Source organism: Salmo salar, chromosome ssa11 (genome assembly GCF_905237065.1).
Source record: "Salmo salar chromosome ssa11, Ssal_v3.1, whole genome shotgun sequence".
NCBI lineage: Eukaryota > Metazoa > Chordata > Actinopteri > Salmoniformes > Salmonidae > Salmo > Salmo salar.
In genome coordinates this window covers 101370467-101398362 of record NC_059452.1, presented here as the reverse complement: position 1 = coordinate 101398362, position 27896 = coordinate 101370467, and the positions used below count along the sequence as shown (strand labels likewise).

General features: G+C 47.9%; 1 protein-coding gene across 10 annotated transcripts in view; it reads left to right on the top strand.

Moving 5' to 3' along the window:
- LOC106563781 (protein furry homolog) overlaps positions 1-27896 on the top strand; it is a 267082-nt gene that overhangs the window by 219623 nt on the left and 19563 nt on the right. For 7 of the 10 annotated variants that reach the window (XM_045690192.1, XM_045690187.1, XM_045690188.1 and 4 more), the window contains exons 44-57: positions 63-157; positions 379-814; positions 2817-3015; positions 10229-10326; positions 10513-10683; positions 16370-16510; positions 17090-17275; positions 17689-17847; positions 18122-18196; positions 20111-20284; positions 20572-20580; positions 21540-21734; positions 22584-22730; positions 22925-23226. In XM_045690192.1, coding sequence (XP_045546148.1) covers positions 63-157; positions 379-814; positions 2817-3015; positions 10229-10326; positions 10513-10683; positions 16370-16510; positions 17090-17275; positions 17689-17847; positions 18122-18196; positions 20111-20284; positions 20572-20580; positions 21540-21734; positions 22584-22730; positions 22925-23226 — 2387 coding nt within the window. The remainder of the gene's footprint in view (positions 1-62; positions 158-378; positions 815-2816; positions 3016-10228; positions 10327-10512; positions 10684-16369; positions 16511-17089; positions 17276-17688; positions 17848-18121; positions 18197-20110; positions 20285-20571; positions 20581-21539; positions 21735-22583; positions 22731-22924; positions 23227-27896) is intronic. The other 3 variants (XM_045690185.1, XM_045690193.1, XM_045690189.1) reach the window with 1 other exon arrangement.

Genomic DNA, 27896 nt, shown 5'->3' with positions numbered 1-27896 from the left:
TAACAGTAATGTCTGTGTTCCAGGGCTATGTGATGGAGGTAACAGTAATGTCTGTGTTCCAGGGCTATGTGATGGAGGTGTTGCTGACTCTAGAATCAGTGGTGGTGAACCTGGCTGAGTGTCTGAAGAACAGTGATCTGATGGCTGCTCTGACCAGGTAGGAGTTCTATTTCCCCTGTCTACACTTTCATATGTTATGCAGATATGTTGCAGACTTTATGTAATAGACTTTATGTTGCAGTCTTTTGCCTTCAACAAGTCATCTGAATCAGCATAGGAAAGAGGCTACTTAGACAGTGGGTTTAGTTAACGGTATGGTAAACTATTCACTCTAATTGGAGGCAGATTCTAGCGTTGTTCTTTTTAACCCCTCTGTAGGACCTCCTCCCCAGACTTCTTGACCAATGAGAAGCTTGAGAAGCAGTTTAACAGGAAGAGCACTGGCCAGCTCAACCTGCCGGGGGTGGGGCTTAGCGGCCTCTCAGCCGAACGCAGCCGACACCAGCGGTCCTATTCTGTACCCAAAAAGTTTGGTGAGAGCGGCAACCAATCACACGATCCGCCTCGCAGCGCTACCCTCGACCGCATCCAGGCCTGCACCAATCACGGCCTGGGCCGGCCCGGACGGAGTATACACGCCTCCTCAGCGTCGACTAATCGAATTGATCCTAGCGTGCTGTCTGATCCTGCCCACGTGTCCCATCCTTCGTCCCTATTGGCTACGGTGTTCTGGGTGGCGGTGTCCCTCATGGAGTCAGATTTTGAGTTTGAGTATCAGATGTCCCTAAGGCTGGTCCACAAGTTGCTGTCCAAGGTGGGTTGTGTAAACATGGTCCACAAGTTGCTGTCTAAGGTGGGTTGTGTAAACATGGTCCACAAGTTGCTGTCCAAGGTGGGTTGTGTAAACATGGTCCACAAGTTGCTGTCCAAGGTGGGTTGTGTAAACATGGTCCACAAGTTGCTGTCCAAGGTGGGTTGTGTAAACATGGTCCACAAGTTGCTGTCCAAGGTGGGTTGTGTAAACATGGTCCACAAGTTGCTGTCCAAGGTGGGTTGTGTAAACATGGTCCACAAGTTGCTGTCCAAGGTGGGTTGTGTAAACATGGTCCACAAGTTGCTGTCCAAGGTGGGTTGTGTAAACATGGTCCACAAGTTGCTGTCCAAGGTGGGTTGTGTAAACATTGTCCGCAAGCTACTGTCTAAGGTGGGTTGTGTAAACATGGTCCACAAGCTACAGTCTAAGGTGGGTTGTGTAAACATGGTCCACAAGCTACAGTCTAAGGTGGGTTGTGTAAACATGGTCCGCAAGCTACTGTCTAAGGTGGGTCGTGTAAACATGGTCCACAAGCTACTGTCTAAGGTGGGTCGTGTAAACATGGTCCACAAGCTACAGTCTAAGGTGGGTCGTGTAAACATGGTCCACAAGCTACAGTCTAAGGTGGGTCGTGTAAACATGGTCCACAAGCTACTGTCTAAGGTGGGTCGTGTAAACATGGTCCACAAGCTACTGTCTAAGGTGGGTCGTGTAAACATGGTCCACAAGCTACAGTCTAAGGTGGGTCGTGTAAACATGGTCCACAAGCTACAGTCTAAGGTGGGTCGTGTAAACATGGTCCGCAAGCTACTGTCTAAGGTGGGTCGTGTAAACATGGTCCACAAGCTACTGTCTAAGGTGGGTCGTGTAAACATGGTCCACAAGCTACAGTCTAAGGTGGGTCGTGTAAACATGGTCCACAAGCTACAGTCTAAGGTGGGTCGTGTAAACATGGTCCACAAGCTACAGTCTAAGGTGGGTCGTGTAAACATGGTCCACAAGCTACTGTCTAAGGTGGGTCGTGTAAACATGGTCCACAAGCTACTGTCTAAGGTGGGTCGTGTAAACATGGTCCACAAGCTACAGTCTAAGGTGGGTCGTGTAAACATGGTCCACAAGCTACAGTCTAAGGTGGGTCGTGTAAACATGGTCCACAAGCTACAGTCTAAGGTGGGTTGTGTAAACATGGTCCACAAGCTACAGTCTACGGTGGGTCGTGTAAACATGGTCCACAAGCTACAGTCTAAGGTGGGTCGTGTAAACATGGTCCACAAGCTACTGTCTAAGGTGGGTCGTGTAAACATGGTCCACAAGCTACAGTCTAAGGTGGGTCGTGTAAACATGGTCCACAAGCTACAGTCTAAGGTGGGTCGTGTAAACATGATCCACAAGCTACAGTCTAAGGTGGGTCGTGTAAACATGGTCCACAAGCTACAGTCTAAGGTGGGTCGTGTAAACATGGTCCACAAGCTACAGTCTAAGGTGGGTCGTGTAAACATGGTCCACAAGCTACTGTCTAAGGTGGGTCGTGTAAACATGGTCCACAAGCTACAGTCTAAGGTGGGTCGTGTAAACATGGTCCACAAGCTACAGTCTAAGGTGGGTCGTGTAAACATGGTCCACAAGCTACAGTCTAAGGTGGGTCGTGTAAACATGGTCCACAAGCTACAGTCTAAGGTGGTCGTGTAAACATGGTCCACAAGCTACAGTCTAAGGTGGGTCGTGTAAACATGGTCCACAAGCTACAGTCTAAGGTGGGTCGTGTAAACATGGCATAATACATGATAATTGGTAAATCAAACTGTACATTTGAGTGTCATATTTCACTACACCTGTAAACAAGCTGCTGTCTAAGGTGCTATGGGTTTTGTAATAGAAATGTAATGATAATGCAATGGCTTCATCCACACGTTTCTGCCAAAGGTTGATAATACATGTGATAAGAATGTCCCCTGTACATACATAGAGAACTCTAAAGTATTACCGGAACTCCATTTCCCAGGTGCCCCTGGACCGGGCGGAGAACCGTGAGCGTTTGGAGAAGCTGCAGGCCCAGCTGAGATGGAGTGGTTTTTCTGGACTACAACAGCTGTTGTTAAAGGGCTTCACCTCCCAGACCACCTCTGACCTCACCCTGCAGCTCTTCTGTCAGCTCACACCTGTCTCACGAGTCCCCGTGGTCGACACATCACAGGCTATTGGTAGGTATTGATTAGTCTGTCTGTCTGTCTGTCTGTCTGTCTGTCTGTCTGTCTGTCTGTCTGTCTGTCTGTCTGTCTGTCTGTCTGTCTGTCTGTCTGTCTGTCTGTCTGTCTGTCTGTCTGTCTGTCAATTAATCTTTCAATCAATCAAATAATAGACCATAATGAAACAATCCCATTCGGTAAAAGATGCAGAAAGATAAATGTAGGATGTACAGATGGAGGCTAACACTTTGACATTTACCCTCAGTGACATTTACAAAAAACGAGTTAGGATAAAGAGGGAACAAATGGCATTTGACATAACACACTGAATGACCAGTATAACCCCCTACCCTCCAGGTATAGACCAGTATACCCCCCTACCCTCCAGGTATAGACCAGTATACCCCCTACCCTCCAGGTATAGACCAGTATAACCCCCTACCCTCCAGGTATAGACCAGTATACCCCCCTACCCTCCAGGTATAGACCAGTATACCCCCCTACCCTCCAGGTATAGACCAGTATAATCCCTACCCTCCAGGTATAGACCACTATAACCCCCTACCCTCCAGGTATAGACCAGTATAACCCCCTACCCTCCAGGTATAGACCAGTATAACCCCCTACCCTCCAGGTATAGACCAGTATAACCCTCTACCCTCCAGGTATAGACCAGTATAACCCTCTACCCTCCAGGTATAGACCAGTATAACCCCTACCCTCCAGGTATAGACCAGTATAACCCCCTACCCTCCAGGTGTAGACCAGTATAACCCCCTACCCTCCAGGTATAGACCAGTATAACCCCCTACCCTCCAGGTATAGACCAGTATAACCCTCTACCCTCCAGGTATAGACCAGTATAACCCCCTACCCTCCAGGTATAGACCAGTATAACCCCCTACCCTCCAGGTATAGACCGTATAACCCTCTACCCTCCAGGTATAGACCAGTATAACACCCTACCCTCCAGGTATAGACCAGTATAACCCCCTACCCTCCAGGTATAGACCAGTATAACCCTCTACCCTCCAGGTATAGACCAGTATAACCCCCTACCCTCCAGGTATAGACCAGTATAACCCCTACCCTCCAGGTATAGACCAGTATAACCCTCTACCCTCCAGGTATAGACCAGTATAACCCTCTACCCTCCAGGTATAGACCAGTATAACCCTCTACCCTCCAGGTATAGACCAGTATAACCCCTACCCTCCAGGTATAGACCAGTATAACCCCTACCCTCCAGGTATAGACCAGTATAACCCTCTACCCTCCAGGTATAGACCAGTATAACCCCCTACCCTCCAGGTATAGACCAGTATAACCCCCTACCCTCCAGGTATAGACCAGTATAACCCCATACCCTCCAGGTATAGACCAGTATAACCCCCTACCCTCGAGGTATAGACCAGTATAACCCCCTACCCTCCAGGTATAGACCAGTATAACCCCTACCCTCCAGGTATAGACCAGTATAACCCCCTACCCTCCAGGTATAGACCAGTATAACCCCCTACCCTCCAGGTATAGACCAGTATAACCCTCTACCCTCCAGGTATAGACCAGTATAACCCTCTACCCTCCAGGTATAGACCAGTATAACCCCCTACCCTCCAGGTATAGACCAGTATAACCCTCTACCCTCCAGGTATAGACCAGTATAACCCTCTACCCTCCAGGTATAGACCAGTATAACCCCCTACCCTCCAGGTATAGACCAGTATAACCCCCTACCCTCCAGGTATAGACCAGTATAACCCCCTACCCTCCAGGTATAGACCAGTATAACCCTCTACCCTCCAGGTATAGACCAGTATAACCCCCTACCCTCCAGGTATAGACCAGTATAACCCCCTACCCTCCAGGTATAGACCAGTATAACCCCCTACCCTCCAGGTATAGACCAGTATAACCCCCTACCCTCCAGGTATAGACCAGTATACCCCCTACCCTCCAGGTATAGACCAGTATACCCCCCTACCCTCCAGGTATAGACCAGTATAATCCCTACCCTCCAGGTATAGGCCACTATAACCCCCTACCCTCCAGGTATAGACCAGTATACCCCCTACCCTCCAGGTATAGACCAGTATAACCCCCTACCCTCCAGGTATAGACCAGTATAACCCTCTACCCTCCAGGTATAGACCAGTATAACCCCTACCCTCCAGGTATAGACCAGTATAACCCCCTACCCTCCAGGTATAGACCAGTTTACCCCCTACCCTCCAGGTATAGACCAGTATAACCCTCTACCCTCCAGGTATAGACCAGTATAACCCCTACCCTCCAGGTGTAGACCAGTATAACCCCCTACCCTCCAGGTATAGACCAGTTTACCCCCTACCCTCCAGGTATAGACCAGTATAACCCTCTACCCTCCAGGTATAGACCAGTATAACCCCCTACCCTCCAGGTATAGACCAGTATAACCCTCTACCCTCCAGGTGTAGACCAGTATAACCCCTACCCTCCAGGTATAGACCAGTATAACCCCCTACCCTCCAGGTGTAGACCAGTATAACCCCCTACCCTCCAGGTGTAGACCAGTATAACCCCCTACCCTCCAGGTGTAGACCAGTATAACCCCCTACCCTCCAGGTATAGACCAGTATAACCCTCTACCCTCCAGGTATAGACCAGTATAACCCCCTACCCTCCAGGTATAGACCAGTATAACCCTCTACCCTCCAGGTATAGACCAGTATAACCCATACCCTCCAGGTATAGACCAGTATAACCCCCTACCCTCCAGGTATAGACCGTATAACCCTCTACCCTCCAGGTATAGACCAGTATAACACCCTACCCTCCAGGTATAGACCAGTATAACCCCCTACCCTCCAGGTATAGACCAGTATAACCCTCTACCCTCCAGGTATAGACCAGTATAACCCCCTACCCTCCAGGTATAGACCAATATAACCCTCTACCCTCCAGGTATAGACCAGTATAACCCTCTACCCTCCAGGTATAGACCAGTATAACCCCTACCCTCCAGGTATAGACCAGTATAACCCCTACCCTCCAGGTATAGACCAGTATAACCCTCTACCCTCCAGGTATAGACCAGTATAACCCCCTACCCTCCAGGTATAGACCAGTATAACCCCCTACCCTCCAGGTATAGACCAGTATAACCCCATACCCTCCAGGTATAGACCAGTATAACCCCCTACCCTCGAGGTATAGACCAGTATAATCCCCTACCCTCCAGGTATAGACCAGTATAACCCCTACCCTCCAGGTATAGACCAGTATAACCCCCTACCCTCCAGGTATAGACCAGTATAACCCCCTACCCTCCAGGTATAGACCAGTATAACCCTCTACCCTCCAGGTATAGACCAGTATAACCCTCTACCCTCCAGGTATAGACCAGTATAACCCCTACCCTCCAGGTATAGACCAGTATAACCCTCTACCCTCCAGGTATAGACCAGTATAACCCCTACCCTCCAGGTATAGACCAGTATAACCCTCTACCCTCCAGGTATAGACCAGTATAACCCCCTAGCCTCCAGGTATAGACCAGTATAACCCTCTACCCTCCAGGTATAGACCAGTATAACCCCCTACCCTCCAGGGATCGACCAGTATAAACCTCTACCCTCCAGGTATAGACCAGTATAACCCTCTACCCTCTAGGTATAGACCAGTATAACCCCCTACCCTCCAGGTATAGACCAGTATAACCCTCTACCCTCCAGGTATAGACCAGTATAACCCTCTACCCTCCAGGTATAGACCAGTATAACCCCCTACCCTCCAGGTATAGACCAGTATAACCCTCTACCCTCCAGGTATAGACCAGTATTACCCTACCCTCCAGGTATAGACCAGTATAACCCCCTACCCTCCAGGTATAGACCAGGTATAGACCAGTATAACCCCCTACCCTCCAGGTATAGACCAGTATAACCCTCGACCCTCCAGGTATAGACCAGTATAACCCTCTACCCTCCAGGTATAGACCAGGTATAGACCAGTATAACCCCTACCCTCCAGGTATAGACCAGTATAACCCTCTACCCTCCAGGTATAGACCAGTATAACCCTCTACCCTCCAGGTATAGACCAGTATAACCCCTACCCTCCAGGTATAGACCAGTATAACCCCCTACCCTCCAGGTGTAGACCAGTATAACCCCTACCCTCCAGGTATAGACCAGTATAACCCCCTACCCTCCAGGTGTAGACCAGTATAACCCCTACCCTCCAGGTATAGACCAGTATAACCCTCTACCCTCCAGGTATAGACCAGTATAACCCTCTACCCTCCAGGTATAGACCAGTATAACCCTCTACCCTCCAGGTATAGACCAGTATAACCCCCTACCCTCCAGGTATAGACCAGTATAACCGTCTACCCTCCAGGTATAGACCAGTATAACCCTCTACCCTCCAGGTATAGACCAGTATAACCCTCTACCCTCCAGGTATAGACCAGTATAACCCCCTACCCTCCAGGTATAGACCAGTATAACCCCTACCCTCCAGGTATATACCAGTATAACCTTCTACCCTCCAGGTATAGACCAGTATAACCCCTACCCTCCAGGTATAGAGCAGTATAACCCTCTACCCTCCAGGTATAGACCAGTATAACCCTCTACCCTCCAGGTATAGACCAGTATAACCGTCTACCCTCCCGGTATAGACCAGTATAACCCTCTACCCTCCAGGTATAGACCAGTATAACCCCCTACCCTCCAGGTATAGACCAGTATAACTGTCTACCCTCCAGGTATAGACCAGTATAACCCTCTACCTTCCAGGTATAGACCAGTATAACCCTCTACCCTCCAGGTATAGACCAGTATAACCCTCTACCCTCCAGGTATAGACCAGTATAACCCCCTACCCTCCAGGTATAGACCAGTATAACCCCTACCCTCCAGGTATATACCAGTATAACCTTCTACCCTCCAGGTATAGACCAGTATAACCCCTACCCTCCAGGTATAGAGCAGTATAACCCTCTTCCCTCCAGGTATAGACCAGTATAACCCCTACCCTCCAGGTATAGACCAGTATAACCCCTACCCTCCAGGTATAGACCAGTATAACCCCTACCCTCCAGGTATAGACCAGTATAACCCTCTACCCTCCAGGTATAGACCAGTATAACCCTCTACCCTCCAGGTGTAGACCAGTATAACCCTCTACCCTCCAGGTATAGACCAGTATAACCCCTACCCTCCAGGTATAGACCAGTATAACCCTCTACCCTCCAGGTGTAGACCAGTATAACCCTCTACCCTCCAGGTATAGACCAGTATAACCCTCTACCCTCCAGGTATAGACCAGTATAACCCTCTACCCTCCAGGTATAGACCAGTATAACCCTCTACCCTCCAGGTATAGACCAGTATAACCCTCTACCCTCCAGGTATAGACCAGTATAACCCTCTACCCTCCAGGTATAGACCAGTATAACCCCCTACCCTCCAGGTATATACCAGTATAACCTTCTACCCTCCAGGTATAGACCAGTATAACCCCTACCCTCCAGGTATAGACCAGTATACCCCCCTACCCTCCAGGTATAGACCAGTATAACCCTCTACCCTCCAGGTATAGACCAGTATAACCCCCTACCCTCCAGGTATAGACCAGTATAACCCCCTACCCTCCAGGTATAGACCAGTATAACCCCTACCCTCCAGGTATAGACCAGTATAACCCCTACCCTCCAGGTATAGACCAGTATAACCCTCTACCCTCCAGGTATAGAGCTCTCCCATTCAAATCTAAGAGAACAGCTTCTAGTTTTGTGCCCAACATTCATCAAACTCCTGAGCTCTTGAAGTTTGAATTTGTGTTTCTAAATATGTGTTTATATCTTGGGATGTGTTTGTATATATGTGTATATACCTTGGGATGTGTTTGTATGTTGGTGTATATACCTTGGGATGTGTTTGTATATATGTGTATATACCTTGGGATGTGTTTGTATGTTGGTGTGTATACCTTGGGATGTGTTTGTATATGTGTCTATATACCTTGGGATGTGTTTGTATGTTGGTGTATATATCTTGGGATGTGTTTGTATGTTGGTGTATATATCTTGGGATGTGTTTGTATGTTGGTGTATATACCTTGGGATGTGTTTGTATGTTGGTGTATATATCTTGGGATGTGTTTGTATGTTGGTGTATATACCTTGGGATGTGTTTGTATGTTGGTGTATATACCTTGGGATGTGTTTGTTTGTTGGTGTATATATCTTGGGATGTGTTTGTATGTTGGTGTATATACCTTGGGATGTGTTTGTATGTTGGTGTATATATCTTGGGATGTGTTTGGATGTTGGTGTATATATCTTGGGATGTGTTTGTATGTTGGTGTATATACCTTGGGATGTGTTTGTATGTTGGTGTATATATCTTGGGATGTGTTTGTATGTTGGTGTATATATCTTGGGATGTGTTTGTATGTTGGTGTATATATCTTGGGATGTGTTTGTATGTTGGTGTATATATCTTGGGATGTGTTTGTATGTTGGTGTATATATCTTGGGATGTGTTTGTATGTTGGTGTATATATCTTGGGATGTGTTTGTATGTTGGTGTATATATCTTGGGATGTGTTTGTATGTTGGTGTATATATCTTGGGATGTGTTTGTATGTTGGTGTATATATCTTGGGATGTGTTTGTATGTTGGTGTATATATCTTGGGATGTGTTTATATGTTGGTGTATATATCTTGGGATGTGTTTGTATGTTGGTGTATATACCTTGGGATGTGTTTGTATGTTGGTGTATATATCTTGGGATGTGTTTATATGTTGGTGTATATATCTTGGGATGTGTTTGTATGTTGGTGTGTATACCTTGGGATGTGTTTGTATATGTGTCTATATATCTTGGGATGTGTTTGTATGTTGGTGTATATACCTTGGGATGTGTTTGTATGTTGGTGTATATATCTTGGGATGTGTTTGTATGTTGGTATGTATACCTTGGGATGTGTTTGTATGTTGGTGTGTATACCTTGCGATTGCATAGAACGCTTCTACTCCTTAATACTGTAGCCTACATGTTTTAGTGTCATGTCTTGTTATGTGTCCTGTGTGTACCATTCTCACCACACATGAAATTTCCTCCCAGGAAGTAAAAGTTAATTGAATTTGAATTGAATTTCTCTCTCTTTCTCTGTCTCTACCACTCTCTCTCTCCTCCTATCTTTCTCTTCATCCCTCTCTCTCTCTCTCTCTCTAGGTTTTCCCCTGAATGTGCTGTGTCTCTTGCCTCATCTGGTGCAACACTTTGGCCACCCCACTCAGTTCTGCAAGGAGAGCGCTGAGAGGATCGCACAGGTAAAACACCAAAATCCATTTCAAATGGTCTTTCGTTTATAGTGTTATTCCTGTAGCAGTTAAAGATTCTGTTTCATTGTCTTAGATCGTTGTCCACTGGACCGTCCAGCTTCTCTGTTGTTTACCACAGAGTTACATCTTCTCCATCAGTTCCGTAGCTTCCTGTTTCTCTCCCCCTCCCTCCAGGTATGTCTGGAGGAGAAGAACACCAAGCTGTCCCATCTTGCCCATGTGATGACCCTGTATAAGAACAGGTCGTACACGCGGGACCCCTTCTCCTGGGTCAGCGTTGTGTGTCGCTATCTCCACGAGGCCTTCGCTGACATCACGCTCAACATGGTCACCTACATGGCTGAGGTGAGCATCATACTCACCATGGTCACCTACGTGGCTGAGGTGAGCATCACACTCAACATGGTCACCTACATGGCTGAGGTGAGCATCACACTCACCATGGTCACCTACGTGGCTGAGGTGAGCATCACGCTCAACATGGTCACCTACGTGGCTGAGGTGAGCATCACACTCAACATGGTCACCTACATGGCTGAGGTGAGCATCACGCTCAACATGGTCACCTACGTGGCTGAGGTGAGCATCACACTCAACATGGTCACCTACATGGCTGAGGTGAGCATCACACTCACCATGGTCACCTACGTGGCTGAGGTGAGCATCACACTCAACATGGTCACCTACGTGGCTGAGGTGAGCATCACACTCAACATGGTCACCTACATGGCAATATGGAAAAGGCTTTAAATTCACCAATATGCACATTTCCACCCAGTGTTACAAAGACCTTTATCAGTCTGAGGTCCTGCAAATAATCTACATTTGTTTTAACGGAATACATGACCCATATCAAATCAAAATCTAATTGAATTTAATTGTATTTGTCACATGCTTCATAATCAACAGGTGTGAACTAACAGTGAAATGCTTATTCAGGCCCTTCCCAACAATGCAGAGAGAAAGACAATAGAGAAATAATAGAAAGTAATAACATGTAATAATAAATACACAATGAGTAACGATTACATTTTTTACATTACATTTACGTCATTTAGCAGACGCTCTTATACAGAGCGACTTACAAATTGGTGCATTCATCTTATGATATCCAGTGGAACAACCACTTTACAATAGTGCATCTAAATCTTTTAAGGGGGGGGTTAGAAGGATTACTTTATCCTATCCTAGGTATTCCTTAAAGAGGTGGGGTTTCAGGTGTCTCCGGAAGGTGGTGACTGACTCCGCTGTCCTGGCGTCGTGAGGGAGCTTGTTCCACCATTGGGGTGTCAGAGCAGCGAACAGTTTTGACTGGGCTGAGCGGGAACTGTGCTTCCTCAGAGGTAGGGGGGCCAGCAGGCCAGAGGTGGATGAACGCAGTGCCCTTGTTTGGGTGTAGGGCCTGATCAGAGCCTGAAGGTATGGAGGTGCCGTTCCCTTCACAGCTCCGTAGGCAATCACCATGGTCTTGTAGCGGATGCGAGCTTCAACTGGAAGCCAGTGGAGAGAGCGGAGGAGCGGGGTGACGTGAGAGAACTTGGGAAGGTTGAACACCAGACGGGCTGCGGCGTTCTGGATGAGTTGTAGGGGTTTAATGGCACAGGCAGGGAGCCCAGCCAACAGCGAGTTGCAGTAATCCAGACGGGAGATGACAAGTGCCTGGATTAGGACCTGCGCCGCTTCCTGTGTGAGGCAGGGTCGTACTCTGCGAATGTTGTAGAGCATGAACCTACAGGATCGGGTCACCGCCTTGATGTTAGTGGAGAACGACAGGGTGTTGTCCAGGATCACGCCAAGGTTCTTAGCACTCTGGGAGGAGGACACAAGGGAGTTGTCAACCGTGATGGCGAGATCATGGAACGGGCAGTCCTTCCCCGGGAGGAAGAGCAGCTCCGTCTTGCCGAGGTTCAGCTTGAGGTGGTGATCCGTCATCCACACTGATATGTCTGACAGACATGCAGAGATGCGATTCGCCGCCTGGTTATTAGACGTCGGAAAGGAGAAGATTAATTGTGTGTCGTCTGCATAGCAATGATAGGAGAGACCATGTGAGGATATGACAGAGCCAAGTGACTTGGTGTATAGCGAGAATAGGAGAGGGCCTAGAACAGAGCCCTGGGGGACACCAGTGGTGAGAGCGCATGGTGCGGAGACAGATTCTCGCCACGCCACCTGGTAGGAGCGACCTGTCAGGTAGGACGCAATCCAAGCGTGGGCCGCGCCGGAGATGCCCAACTCGGAGAGGGTGGAGAGGAGGATCTGATGGTTCACAGTATCAAAGGCAGCAGATAGGTCTAGAAGGATGAGAGCAGAGGAGAGAGAGTTAGCTTTAGCAGTGCGGAGAGCCTCCGTGACACAGAGAAGAGCAGTCTCAGTTGAATGCCCAGTCTTGAAACCTGACTGATTAGGATCAAGAAGGTAATTCTGAGAGAGATAGCAGGAGAGCTGGCCAAGGACGGCACGTTCAAGAGTTTTGGAGAGAAAAGAAAGAAGGGATACTGGTCTGTAGTTGTTGACATCGGAGGGATCGAGTGTAGGTTTTTTTCAGAAGGGGTGCAACTCTCGCTCTCTTGAAGACGGAAGGGACGTAGCCAGCGGTCAAGGATGAGTTGATGAGCGAGGTGAGGAAGGGGAGAAGGTCTCCGGAAATGGTCTGGAGAAGAGAGGAGGGGATAGGGTCAAGTGGGCAGGTTGTTGGGCGGCCGGCCGTCACAAGACGCGAGATTTCATCTGGAGAGAGAGGGGAGAAAGAGGTCAAAGCACAGGGTAGGGCAGTGTGAGCAGGACCAGCGGTGTCGTTTGACTTAGCAAACGAGGATCGGATATCGTCAACCTTCTTTTCAAAATGGTTGACGAAGTCATCCTCAGAGAGGGAGGAAGGGGGGGAGGGGGAGGAGGATTCAGGAGGGAGGAGAAGGTAGCAAAGAGCTTCCTAGGGTTAGAGGCAGATGCTTGGAATTTAGAGTGGTAGAAAGTGGCTTTAGCAGCAGAGACAGAAGAGGAGAATGTAGAGAGGAGGGAGTGAAAGGATGCCAGGTCCGCAGGGAGGCGAGTTTTCCTCCATTTCCGCTCGGCTGCCCGGAGCCCTGTTCTGTGAACTCGCAGTGAGTCGTCGAGCCACGGAGCAGGAGGGGAGGACCGAGCCGGCCTGGAGGATAGGGGACAGAGAAAATCAAAGGATGCAGAAAGGGAGGAGAGGAGGGTTGAGGAGGCAGAATCAGGAGATAGGTTGGAGAAGGTTTGAGCAGAGGGAAGAGATGATAGGATGGAAGAGGAGAGAGTAGCGGGAGAGAGAGAGCGATAACTTGGTTATATACACAGGGTACCAGTACTTAATCAATGGGCAGGCGTTCGATGTATATATAGTGTATGTAAACACCCCAAGCACACAGCCATGCAATCTCCATCGACAAACATTGGCAGTAGAATGGCCCATACTGAAGAGCTCAGTGACTTTCAACGTGGCACCGTCATAGGATGCCATCTTTCCAACAAGTCAGTTTGTCTAATTTCTGCCTTGCTAGAACTGCCCCGGTTAACTGTAAGTGCTGTTAATGTGAAGTGGAAACTTCTAGGAGCAACAACGGCTCAGCCACGAAGTGGTAGGAAACACAAGCTCACAGAACGGGGCCGCTGAGTGCTGAAGGGCGTAGCACGTAAAAATTGTCTGTCCTCGGTTGCAACACTCACTACCGAGTTCCATACTACCTCTGGAAGCAACGTCAGCACAAGAACTGTTAGTCGGGAGCTTAATGAAATGGGTGTCCATGGTCGAGCAGCCGCACACAGGCCTAAGATCACCATGCGCAATGCCAAGCGTAAAGCTCGCCTCCATTGTACTCTGGAGCATTGGAAACTCATTCTCTGGAGTGATGATCATGGTCCAAACATGAAGAGGCCACGACAACACCTTTTCTCCCTCAGGAGACTGAAAAGATTCGGCATGGGGTTCCCAGATCCTCAAAAGGTTCTACAGCTGCACCATCGAGAGCATCCTGACCGGTTGCATCACCGCCTGGTATGGCAACTGCTCGGCATCTGACTGTAACGGCGCTACAGAGGGTAGTGCAAATGGCCCAGTACATTGGGGCCAAGCTTCCTGCCACCCAGGACTAATATAATAGGCGGTGTCAGAGGAAACCCCATAAAATTGGAGACGGTACCGGAGCACCAAGTCTAGGACCAAAAGGCTCCTCAACAGCTTCTATCCGCAAGCCATAAGACTGCTGAACAATTAACATACTTTTGGTAATGTAGTGTATGTACATGTAACTAGGAATAACGTTACAGATAATAAACAGTAACAGCAGCATATGTGATGAGTAAAAAAAGTAATTGCAGAAATTGTCAATGCAGATAGTCTAAGTAGCTATTTGGTTAACTATTTAACTAACTATTTATACTAAGCTAACGTATAGAATTGTTTTCAGAAGGTCATACCAAGGATCATTTAGCTATTGGATTTAGAATTTCTGGACCCCTTAAGGTATGAAATAATATTACTAATTTGATGAAACATTGAATTTGGCCTTACTGCTATTAGCCCATAGAAACGCATTGAACAACAGCTTCATACATGGATAAACAAATAGTCCCCCCAAAAAATATAAAGTAAGTTTGTTCTGAAGTGTCTGCCATATATCTGAGAGATAATATAAGAAAGATCAGGAAACAATTTTGTATTTAACCTCATATTTTAAGCAATCAACAATCTCCATGTATACTTCACTTAATTTTGTTAACTACTGGCTACCTTCAGACTAGTTTTGTGAGGCTTGTGGGCATCCTAGAGCAACAACTGACATGCATGTGTTCTATAGAAGGGTCATATTAGTGTGTAGCCCAAACTGTTCTGACGCTACAGACAGAAGTTGGCAGATCGGCTGTCTTCAGACGAGTCTCGTGACACTTGTGGGGGTCTTAAAACGGAGAACACCATTGTGTTTGTGAGAGTCTCATCTTTCCATAGATGGATCAAATAGTTTGTAGGCCAAACCGTTCAGACGTTTTCGTGAGAAGACTGATTTTCGGGATGTCTCATGGTCTGACAAACACCGCTCTAGCTCTGCCACCTTTCACCGCAGATGCGGAAGACGCAGACCATGCAAAAAAAGACTGACACATTTTGATGGGAATGTTTTATTATGCTAATTAGATTTCAGCAGGGTCACGGACATCGACTCTAGGGGGTTAAAGGTCTTACTCACATCAATTACAGAGAGTGTGATCACACAGTCGTACGGAACAGCTGGAGCTCTCATGCATGGTTCAGTGTTGCTTGCCTCAAAGCTAGCATAGAAGGCATTTAGCTAGTCTGTTAGGCTTGTGTCACTGAGCAGCTCACGGTTGGGTTTTCGTTTGTAATCCGTGATAGTTTGCCGGTGTAGCGGGATTTACACCGGTGTAGCGACGAGCGTCAGAGCCGGTGTAGTAGGATTTGATCTTAGTCCTGTATTGATGCTTTGCCTGTTTGATGTTTCTTCTGAGGGCGTAGCGGGATTTCTTAGAAGCATCTGGAATAGTGTTCTTCTCCTTGAAAGCGGAAACTGGTTGGCTTCTGGTTGGGATATGTACATACTGTCACTGTGGTGACGACGTCGTCGATGCACTTATTAATGAAGCCGGTGACTGATGTGGTAAACTCCTCAATACCCCGGAACATATTCCAATCAGGAGGATAAAGTTATGGTCACATATGCCAAATGGAGGGCGAGGGAGAGCTTTGTATGGATCTCTGTGTGTGGAGTAAAGGTGATCTAGAGTTTTTTTCGCCTCTAGTTGCACAGGTGACAAGCTGCTAGAAATGAGGTAAGACGGATTTCAGTTTTCCTGCATTAACATCACTAGGATGAGCTTTGCTTATGGCCCTATTCAGCTCGTTCAGTACAGTCTTAGTGCCAGCATCGGTTTGTGGTGGTAAGTAGACAGCAATGAAAACTATAGATGAAAACTCTCTTGGTAAATAGTATGGTCTACAGTTTATCATCTATCTCTCTCTCCCCCTCTCCCTGCCCCACTCTCTCTGCTGTAGCTCCTGGACAAGGGCCTACCCAGCATGCAACAGTCATTGCTCCAGATCATCTACTGTCTGTTGAGCCACATGGACATGACGGTTGTCCAGGTCAAACAGTTCAACGCTGACGTCCTGAAGACCATCGAGAAGTTTGTACAGGTCAGTCCTCTACCTAGCAACCTCAATACCTGCCCCAATACCGCAATACCCTCCCCAAAACTGCTATACCTGCCCCAGTACTGCAATATCTACCCCATATACTGCAATATCTGCCCCAAAACTGCAATACCTGCCCCAAAACTGCAATACCTACTGTACCACAATACTGCAATATCTACCCCATATACTGAAATACCTGCCCCAAAACTGCAATACCTGCCCCAAAACTGCAATACCTGCCCCAATACTGCAATACCTGCCCCAATACTGCAATATCTACCCCATATACTGCAATATCTACCCCAATACTGTAATGCCTGCCCTAATACTGCAATACCTGCCCCAGTACTGCAATACCTGCCCCAATACTGTAATATCTACCCCATATACTGCAATACCTGCCCCAATACTGCAATACCTGCCCCATATACTGCAATATCCTACATTTGGCTGTGTGTGTGTGTGTGTGTGTGTGTGTGTGTGTGTGTGTGTGTGTGTGTGTGTGTGTGTGTGTGTGTGTGTGTGTGTGTGTGTGTGTGTGTGTGTGTAACCTCTCTCTCTCTCTCTCTGTCCCATCAGACGGTCCACTGGAAGGATGCATTAAACATTCTGAAGCTGGTGGTGTCCCGGTCAGCCAGTCTGGTCCACCCAGCTTATAGCCACGCCCACGGTGACCTCTCTAACCTGGAGGTCAGTAGGATCTGGGACGGATCAGCCAAGGCCCTGCCCGGCAAGACACTGGACTTCACCTTTGACATCTCAGAGGTGGGAGAGCCATCGAACACAGACACGCAGACTCCGTCTTACTTTGAACGACTGACAACTCTCTCTCTCTCTCTCTCTCTCTCTCTCTCTCTCTCTCTCTCTCTCTCTCTCTCTCTCTCTCTCTCTCTCGCTTTGTTTCCTAGTCTTTCTTTCTTTCTTGATCTCTTGTTCTCTATCTCTCTATCCGTCTCTGAAGTAATCTGTTGTGTCATTATAGTATTCATGTTTATAGAGATATGTTACTAAATAAAGGTTGGATGGTTAGTGTTAAAATATTATAGTATTAATAGCTGTTTGTTTATCTGTTTATTTGATTCTCTCTCTCTCTCTCTCTCTCTCTCTCTCTCTCTCTCTCTCTCTCTCTCTCTCTCTCTCTCTCTCTCTCTCTCTCTCTCTCTCTCTCTCTCTCCTAGACTCCAGTGATCGGGCGGAGGTTTGATGAGCTGCAGGGATCAGGGGGTAGAGAGGGGAAGGCCAGGGCTGTGACCCGTAGCACCTCCTCCACCTCCTCTGGTTCTAACTCCAACACCGTCCTAGTGCCTGTCAGCTGGAGGAGACCTCAGTCCTCACAGGTAACACACCAGTCAGTCAGTTAGTTAGGTAACACGGTTGTTTCCTTCTGGTAGTTTAACCATGGTATTTGGTCAAAGTGAGACATAGTTTTTTGTTGTTGCAAGAGAGATGTGTTCAATTGTATGATTGTGAAGTGGTTTGTTGAAGGTTGTTTCATTGTGGTACTGTAACTATGCTAGAGTGTTTAGTTGGAGAAGATGATTCATAATATAGAAATGTTAAAGCTGTATTTCATGTGTTCAATAACACTTCCTCCTCCTCTCCCTCCTGCAGAAGAGAACAAGAGAGAAGCTGGTGAACGTTCTGTCTTTGTGTGGGCAAGAGGTTGGACTCACCAAAAACCCCTCGGTGAGTCAAAACACTGTCTCCTCTTCCTTACCTGTCCCCTTCAGGTGGTCTGGAGCTGGTGGAGGTGCAGACCGTTATGACACTGTTATGAACCTGTCGTTATGTTTACCTGTCCCCTCCAGGTGGTCTGGAGCTGGTGGAGGTGCAGACCGTTATGACACTGTTATAAACCTGTCGTTATGTTTACCTGTCCCCTCCAGGTGGTCTGGAGCTGGTGGAGGTGCAGACCGTTATGACACTGTTATGAACCTGTCGTTATGTTTACCTGTCCCCTCCAGGTGGTCTGGAGCTGGTGGAGGTGCAGACCGTTATGACACTGTTATGAACCTGTCGTTATGTTTACCTGTCCCCTCCAGGTGGTCTGGAGCTGGTGGAGGTGCAGACCGTTATGACACTGTTATGAACCTGTCGTTATGTTTACCTGTCCCCTCCAGGTGGTCTGGAGCTGATGGAGGTGCAGACCGTTATGACACTGTTATGAACCTGTCGTTATGTTTACCTGTCCCCTCCAGGTGGTCTGGAGCTGGTGGAGGTGCAGACCGTTATGACACTGTTATGAACCTGTCGTTATGTTTACCTGTCCCCTCCAGGTGGTCTGGAGCTGGTGGAGGTGCAGACCGTTATGACACTGTTATAAACCTGTCGTTATGTTTACCTGTCCCATCCAGGTGGTCTGGAGCTGGTGGAGGTGCAGACCGTTATGACACTGTTATGAACCTGTCGTTATGTTTACCTGTCCCCTCCAGGTGGTCTGGAGCTGGTGGAGGTGCAGACCGTTATGACACTGTTATGAACCTGTCGTTATGTTTACCTGTCCCCTCCAGGTGGTCTGGAGCTGGTGGAGGTGCAGACCGTTATGACACTGTTATGAACCTGTCGTTATGTTTACCTGTCCCCTCCAGGTGGTCTGGAGCTGGTGGAGGTGCAGACCGTTATGACACTGTTATGAACCTGTCGTTATGTTTACCTGTCCCCTCCAGGTGGTCTGGAGCTGGTGGAGGTGCAGACCGTTATGACACTGTTATAAACCTGTCGTTATGTTTACCTGTCCCCTCCAGGTGGTCTGGAGCTGGTGGAGGTGCAGACCGTTATGACACTGTTATGAACCTGTCGTTATGTTTACCTGTCCCCTCCAGGTGGTCTGGAGCTGGTGGAGGTGCAGACCGTTATGACACTGTTATGAACCTGTCGTTATGTTTACCTGTCCCCTCCAGGTGGTCTGGAGCTGGTGGAGGTGCAGACCGTTATGACACTGTTATGAACCTGTCGTTATGTTTACCTGTCCCCTCCAGGTGGTCTGGAGCTGGTGGAGGTGCAGACCGTTATGACACTGTTATGAACCTGTCGTTATGTTTACCTGTCCCCTCCAGGTGGTCTGGAGCTGGTGGAGGTGCAGACCGTTATGACACTGTTATGAACCTGTCGTTATGTTTACCTGTCCCCTCCAGGTGGTCTGGAGCTGGTGGAGGTGCAGACCGTTATGACACTGTTATGAACCTGTCGTTATGTTTACCTGTCCCCTCCAGGTGGTCTGGAGCTGGTGGAGGTGCAGACCGTTATGACACTGTTATAAACCTGTCGTTATGTTTACCTGTCCCCTCCAGGTGGTCTGGAGCTGGTGGAGGTGCAGACCGTTATGACACTGTTATGAACCTGTCGTTATGTTTACCTGTCCCCTCCAGGTGGTCTGGAGCTGGTGGAGGTGCAGACCGTTATGACACTGTTATGAACCTGTCGTTATGTTTACCTGTCCCCTCCAGGTGGTCTGGAGCTGATGGAGGTGCAGACCGTTATGACACTGTTATAAACCTGTCGTTATGTTTACCTGTCCCCTCCAGGTGGTCTGGAGCTGATGGAGATGCAGACCGTTATGACACTGTTATAAACCTGTCGTTATGTTTACCTGTCCTGCAGGTGATCTTCTCGTCCTGTGGGGACCTGGACATGATGATGGAGGTTCAGGGGAGTGGCGTGTCTTCAGAGGAGGGAGGAACCAGAGAGGACACACTGGATGACACGGCGTCAGAGCAGCAGTTCAGAGTGTTCCGAGACTTTGACTTCCTGGATGTAGAGCTGGAGGACGGAGAGGTGAGACAGTTACCATGGAGACAGAGACACACCCACTTAGACTGTTACCAAAGACAGCACCAGGCCACTCCCACACTGACGTTACTCATGTACATCTTTGCTTTTACAAATGTATATACAGTATTCTCCCTTTTTCTCTCCCTTTCTCTTTTGTGTATGCCTGTCTTCTCTCTAGCTCTCTCTGTCCCTAACACGCTGTTTCTGTAATGTTTTCTTCTTCTCTCTCTCTTCCCCCCATCTCTCTCTCTGTAACTCTGTATTTCTCTCTCTCCCCTCTGCTGCATTAGGAGCTCCAGGTAAGCTCTGTCTCACGCTGTGAATGTGGTGCTCTGAGCGTGTGCAGTCGGCAGCACTAATGATGTCACACTTAAATACCTGTTGCTAGGGTGATCCAGTCAGCTGTTCTGTGCATGAGCTCATAACAGTGCTGTAGTGTTGTTATGGTAACTTACAGACGCTGATATTCATAGGTTGCACCTCCGTAACTCGGTCGCGTCATGACATTGTTATGAACTTTCTCAAGCTGTCCTCTATCGGCGGCGCCATAGTGGTGCCATAAAGTGGTGATAAGCCTAGTCATTGTGGACGGAGGCTAAATAATGCTTCGTTTAAATTACACTATAGTGCCTGGAAATACGATGGAATTGCTAAAGTAGTCAAATATTTAGTAGGAAACAACTTTGTCAAGCATTATCATGTCGTCAAATGTACTTAAGACAGATGGCAATGTTGTCAATAGCTAGCAAAGTTTGTCAAAAATAGCTAGCAATGCTAACGTCAGCTAGCTAAAATCCGGTGGCCTCCCCTCAATCTTAGCGAGCTAGTTAACGTTAAACTGCATCGAAAGTCAATCTGGTGACATCAAAATGATGACGAAAGGTTTTCATACTAAGTATCTGCCTCCTATTGAAATGTCATCGTGTTTACAAGCCACTGTAATACACTTTAGATGAAATCTTCATCAGTGCTCATTGTCAATGCGTTAGAATGCTCAGTCGGGTATCAGTTCAAAACAAACGCTCAAAACAATCTTGTGAGGAAACATGCAGCCCATGAATAGTTAAAGTGATAGTTCACCCAGAATTTCAAAATGACATAGACATGTTTTTTTTTCTTTCACCAAAGTAACTCTGTAACTTCTGTGAATTATCCTTTTAAGTCTGATGACATTTGTGTGCCATTTTGAACAAATGCATGCCAGATATGAGTTTTGCAGAGGAGCACGGCTAAAGTTGACCTGTGTGTGTGTTTTCAGGGCGAGAGCGTGGATAACTTTAACTGGGGTGTACGGAGGCGTTCTCTGGACAGCACAGAGCTTGGTGACCTGTTAGAGGAGAGTCAACACTCGGGCAGCACCCCCAGTCTGGGACAAGAAGACCCACAGGACTCTGACCAATCATCAGAGGAAGAAGAGTCCTCTACCAGTCAGAGTCTGTCTCACTCACAACTGGTTAGTACTGACCATGAGATGAACATAGCACAACCTCAACACACCACAACTACACTCACAACTGGTTAGTACTGACCATGAGATGAACATAGCACAACCTCAACACACCACAACTACACTCACAACTGGTTAGTACTGACCATGAGATTAACCTTACACAACCTCAACACACCACAACTACACTCACAACTGGTTAGTACTGACCATGAGATGAACCTAACACAACCTCAACACACCACAACTACACTCACAACTGGTTAGTACTGACCATGAGATGAACCTAACACAACCTCAACACACCACAACTACACTCACAACTGGTTAGTACTGACCATGAGATGAACCTAGCACAACCTCACCACACCACAACTACACTCACAACTGGTTAGTACTGACCATGAGATGAACATAGCACAACCTCAACCCACCACAACTACACTCACAACTGGTTAGTACTGACCATGAGATGAACCTAGCACAACCTCAACCCACCACAACTACACTCACAACTGGTTAGTACTGACCATGAGATGAACCTAGCACAACCTCAACACACCACAACTACACTCACAACTGGTTAGTACTGACCATGAGATGAACCTAGCACAACCTCAACACACCACAACTACACTCACAACTGGTTAGTACTGACCATGAGATGAACATAGCACAACCTCAACAGAACACAACATGAATATCACTAAAACGGCCAAGTACGGCCATAATGTTAAAACTGACCCCAGGATTTGGAAACAAGGAGTCCTCAGAACAGGGTTTGAGGTGTCCTGTATATTTAGGTCCATTGTTCGTTTCAGAAAATGAGATGTCTTATGTTGCCTTACCCTGCAGACTAATCTCTCTCCGTCAGAGGAGACCAACCACACAGACTCTCTCTCTACGTCGTGCGACACCACTTCAGCTGACCCACAATCCCTCAACGCCACCACACCAGGGACCAGCCAGGGACCTCCACACGACGAGCAGGGAGGACTACGGGTTAGTATACACACACGCACACACACACACACACACACACACACACACAGACACACACACACACACACACACACACACACACACACACACACACACACACACCTAAAGACTTCAAAGACACAATTAGACAAAGGCCTTGGACCTCATGGTGTTTCTCTCTCTTCCTCCCCCCCCCACTCCTCCTCCTCCTCCAGGGTGGTGTGAGTGTATGTGGTGATGATGAAGACACCCAGGGGCAGGACGATGACCTGTCTCTCAGTGTAAACGACCTTCCCCAGGGCCAGGACGATGACCTGTCTCTCAGTGTGAATGACCTTCCCCAGGGTCTGGGATCTGATCTGTCTCTCAGTGTGAATGACCTTCCCCAGGCCTTGGGATCTGACTGTTGGGAGGGGGAGAGCTTCACTCTGGACCTGGAACACCACGGTCACCATGGACACAGCATGGAGCTCTGTAGACCACCGCTGGGGTTTCTAGACCCTAGCTGTCTGCCCAGGTACTGGAACACACACACACACATAGCAACCAGACCAGAGACCTATAGAGTCCTGCTAGCTGTCTGCCCAGGTACTGGAACACACACACACACACACATAGCAACCAGGACCAGAGACCTATAGAGCCCTGCTAGCTGTCTGCCCAGGTACTGGAACACACACACATAGCAACCAGACCAGAGACCTATAGAGCCCTGCTAGCTGTCTGCCCAGGTACTGGAACACACACACACACATAGCAACCAGGACCAGAGACCTATAGAGCCCTGCTAGCTGTCTGCCCAGGTACTGGAACACACACACACACATAGCAACCAGGACCAGAGACCTATAGAGCCCTGCTAGCTGTCTGCCCAGGTACTGGATCACACACACACACATAGCAACCAGGACCAGAAACCTATAGAGCCCTGCTAGCTGTCTGCCCAGGTACTGGAACACACACACATAGCAACCAGGACCAGAAACCTATAGAGCCCTGCTAGCTGTCTGCCCAGGTACTGGAACACACACACATAGCAACCAGGACCAGAAACCTATAGAGCCCTGCTAGCTGTCTGCCCAGGTACTGGAACACACACACATAGCAACCAGGACCAGAAACCTATAGAGCCCTGCTAGCTGTCTGCCCAGGTACTGGAACACACACACATAGCAACCAGACCAGAGACCTATAGAGCCCTGCTAGCTGTCTGCCCAGGTACTGGAACACACACACACACATAGCAACCAGGACCAGAGACCTATAGAGCCCTGCTAGCTGTCTGCCCAGGTACTGGAACACACACACACACATAGCAACCAGGACCAGAGACCTATAGAGCCCTGCTAGCTGTCTGCCCAGGTACTGGAACACACACACACACATAGCAACCAGGACCAGAGACCTATAGAGCCCTGCTAGCTGTCTGCCCAGGTACTGGAACACACACACACACATAGCAACCAGGACCAGAGACCTATAGAGCCCTGCTAGCTGTCTGCCCAGGTACTGGAACACACACACATAGCAACCAGGACCAGAGACCTATAGAGCCCTGCTAGCTGTCTGCCCAGGTACTGGAACACACACACATAGCAACCAGGACCAGAGACCTATAGAGCCCTGCTAGCTGTCTGCCCAGGTACTGGAACACACACACACACACATAGCAACCAGGACCAGAGACCTATAGAGCCCTGCTAGCTGTCTGTCCAGGTACTGGAACACACACACATAGCAACCAGACCAGAGACCTATAGAGCCCTGCTAGCTGTCTGCCCAGGTACTGGAACACACACACACACATAGCAACCAGACCAGAGACCTATAGAGCCCTGCTAGCTGTCTGCCCAGGTACTGGAACACACACACACACATAGCAACCAGGACCAGAGACCTATAGAGCCCTGCTAGCTGTCTGTCCAGGTACTGGAACACACACACATAGCAACCAGACCAGAGACCTATAGAGCCCTGCTAGCTGTCTGCCCAGGTACTGGAACACACACACACACACATAGCAACCAGACCAGAGACCTATAGAGCCCTGCTAGCTGTCTGTCCAGGTACTGGAACACACACATAGCAACCAGGACCAGAAACCTATAGAGCCCTGCTAGCTGTCTGCCCAGGTACTGGAACACACACACATAGCAACCAGGACCAGAAACCTATAGAGCCCTGCTAGCTGTCTGCCCAGGTACTGGAACACACACACATAGCAACCAGGACCAGAAACCTATAGAGCCCTGCTAGCTCTCTGCCCAGGTACTGGAACACACACACATAGCAACCAGGACCAGAAACCTATAGAGCCCTGCTAGCTGTCTGCCCAGGTACTGGAACACACACACATAGCAACCAGGACCAGAAACCTATAGAGCCCTGCTAGCTGTCTGCCCAGGTACTGGAACACACACACACATAGCAACCAGACCAGAGACCTATAGAGCCCTGCTAGCTGTCTGCCCAGGTACTGGAACACACACACATAGCAACCAGACCAGAGACCTATAGAGCCCTGCTAGCTGTCTGTCCAGGTACTGGAACACACACACATAGCAACCAGGACCAGAAACCTATAGAGCCCTGCTAGCTGTCTGCCCAGGTACTGGAACACACACACACACATAGCAACCAGGACCAGAAACCTATAGAGCCCTGCTAGCTGTCTGCCCAGGTACTGGAACACACACACACACATAGCAACCAGGACCAGAGACCTATAGAGCCCTGCTAGCTGTCTGCCCAGGTACTGGAACACATATGAAATACAGTGATGAAGGAATACATTTACATTTTCTTTGATGAAAAACTATTGATAACAATGTTAGGTTCTACTCAGAAACAGACCTAGACAGAAACAGGAACAGACAGAGACAGAGAGAGAGACAGGAACAGACCCAGACAGAGACAGGAACAGACAGAGACAGGAACAGACCCAGACAGAGACAGGAACAGACCCAGACAGAGAGAGAGACAGGAACAGACCCAGACAGAGACAGGAACAGACAGAGACAGAGAGAGAGACAGGAACAGACCCAGACAGAGACAGGAACAGACAGAGACAGAGAGAGAGACAGGAACAGACCCAGACAGAGAGAGAGACAGGAACAGACCCAGACAGAGACAGGAACAGACAGAGACAGAGAGAGAGACAGGAACAGACCCAGACAGAGACAGGAACAGACAGAGACAGAGAGAGAGACAGGAACAGACCCAGACAGAGACAGGAACAGACAGAGACAGGAACAGACCCAGACAGAGACAGGAACAGACCCAGACAGAGAGAGAGACAGGAACAGACAGAGACAGGAACAGACAGAGACAGAGAGAGAGACAGGAACAGACCCAGACAGAGACAGGAACAGACAGAGACAGAGAGAGAGACAGGAACAGACCCAGACAGAGAGAGAGACAGGAACAGACCCAGACAGAGACAGGAACAGACAGAGACAGAGAGAGAGACAGGAACAGACCCAGACAGAGACAGGAACAGACAGAGACAGAGAGAGAGACAGGAACAGACCCAGACAGAGACAGGAACAGACAGAGACAGAGAGAGAGACAGGAACAGACCCAGACAGAGACAGGAACAGACAGAGACAGAGAGAGAGACAGGAACAGACCCAGACAGAGAGAGAGACAGGAACAGACCCAGACAGAGACAGGAACAGACAGAGACAGAGAGAGAGACAGGAACAGACCCAGACAGAGACAGGAACAGACAGAGACAGGAACAGACCCAGACAGAGACAGGAACAGACCCAGACAGAGAGAGAGACAGGAACAGACCCAGACAGAGACAGGAACAGACAGAGACAGAGAGAGAGACAGGAACAGACCCAGACAGAGACAGGAACAGACAGAGACAGAGAGAGAGACAGGAACAGACCCAGACAGAGAGAGAGACAGGAACAGACCCAGACAGAGACAGGAACAGACAGAGACAGAGAGAGAGACAGGAACAGACCCAGACAGAGACAGGAACAGACAGAGACAGAGAGAGAGACAGGAACAGACCCAGACAGAGACAGGAACAGACAGAGACAGAGAGAGAGACAGGAACAGACCCAGACAGAGACAGGAACAGACAGAGACAGAGAGAGAGACAGGAACAGACCCAGACAGAGAGAGAGACAGGAACAGACCCAGACAGAGACAGGAACAGACAGAGACAGGAACAGACCCAGACAGAGACAGGAACAGACCCAGACAGAGACAGGAACAGACCCAGACAAAGAGAAATACAGACCCAGAAAGAGACATTATGACTGACTACTACTGATAACAATATGACTACTACTGATAACAAGATGACTACTACTGATAACAATATAACTACTACTGATAACAAGATGACTACTACTGATAACAATATGACTACTACTGATAACAAGATGACTACTACTGATAACAATATGACTACTACTGATAACAAGATGACTACTACTGATAACAATATGACTACTACTGATAACAATATGACTACTACTGATAACAATATGACTACTACTGATAACAAGATGACTACTACTGATAACACGATGACTACTACTGATAACAAGATGACTACTACTGATAACAAGATGACTACTACTGATAACAATATGACTACTACTGATAACAAGATTACTACTACTGATAACAATATAACTACTACTGATAACACGATGACTACTACTGATAACAATATGACTACTACTGATAACACGATGACTACTACTGATAACACGATGACTACTACTGATAACAATATGACTACTACTGATAACAATATAACTACTACTGATAACACGATGACTACTACTGATAACAATATGACTACTACTGATAACACGATGACTACTACTGATAACAAGATGACTACTACTGATAACAATATGACTACTACTGATAACAAGATGACTACTACTGATAACAATATGACTACTACTGATAACAAGATGACTACTACTGATAACAATATGACTACTACTGATAACACGATGACTACTACTGATAACAATATGACTACTACTGATAACAAGATGACTACTACTGATAACACGATGACTACTACTGATAACAATATGACTACTACTGATAACACGATGACTACTACTGATAACACGATGACTACTACTGATAACACGATGACTACTACTGATAACACGATGACTACTACTGATAACAATATGACTACTT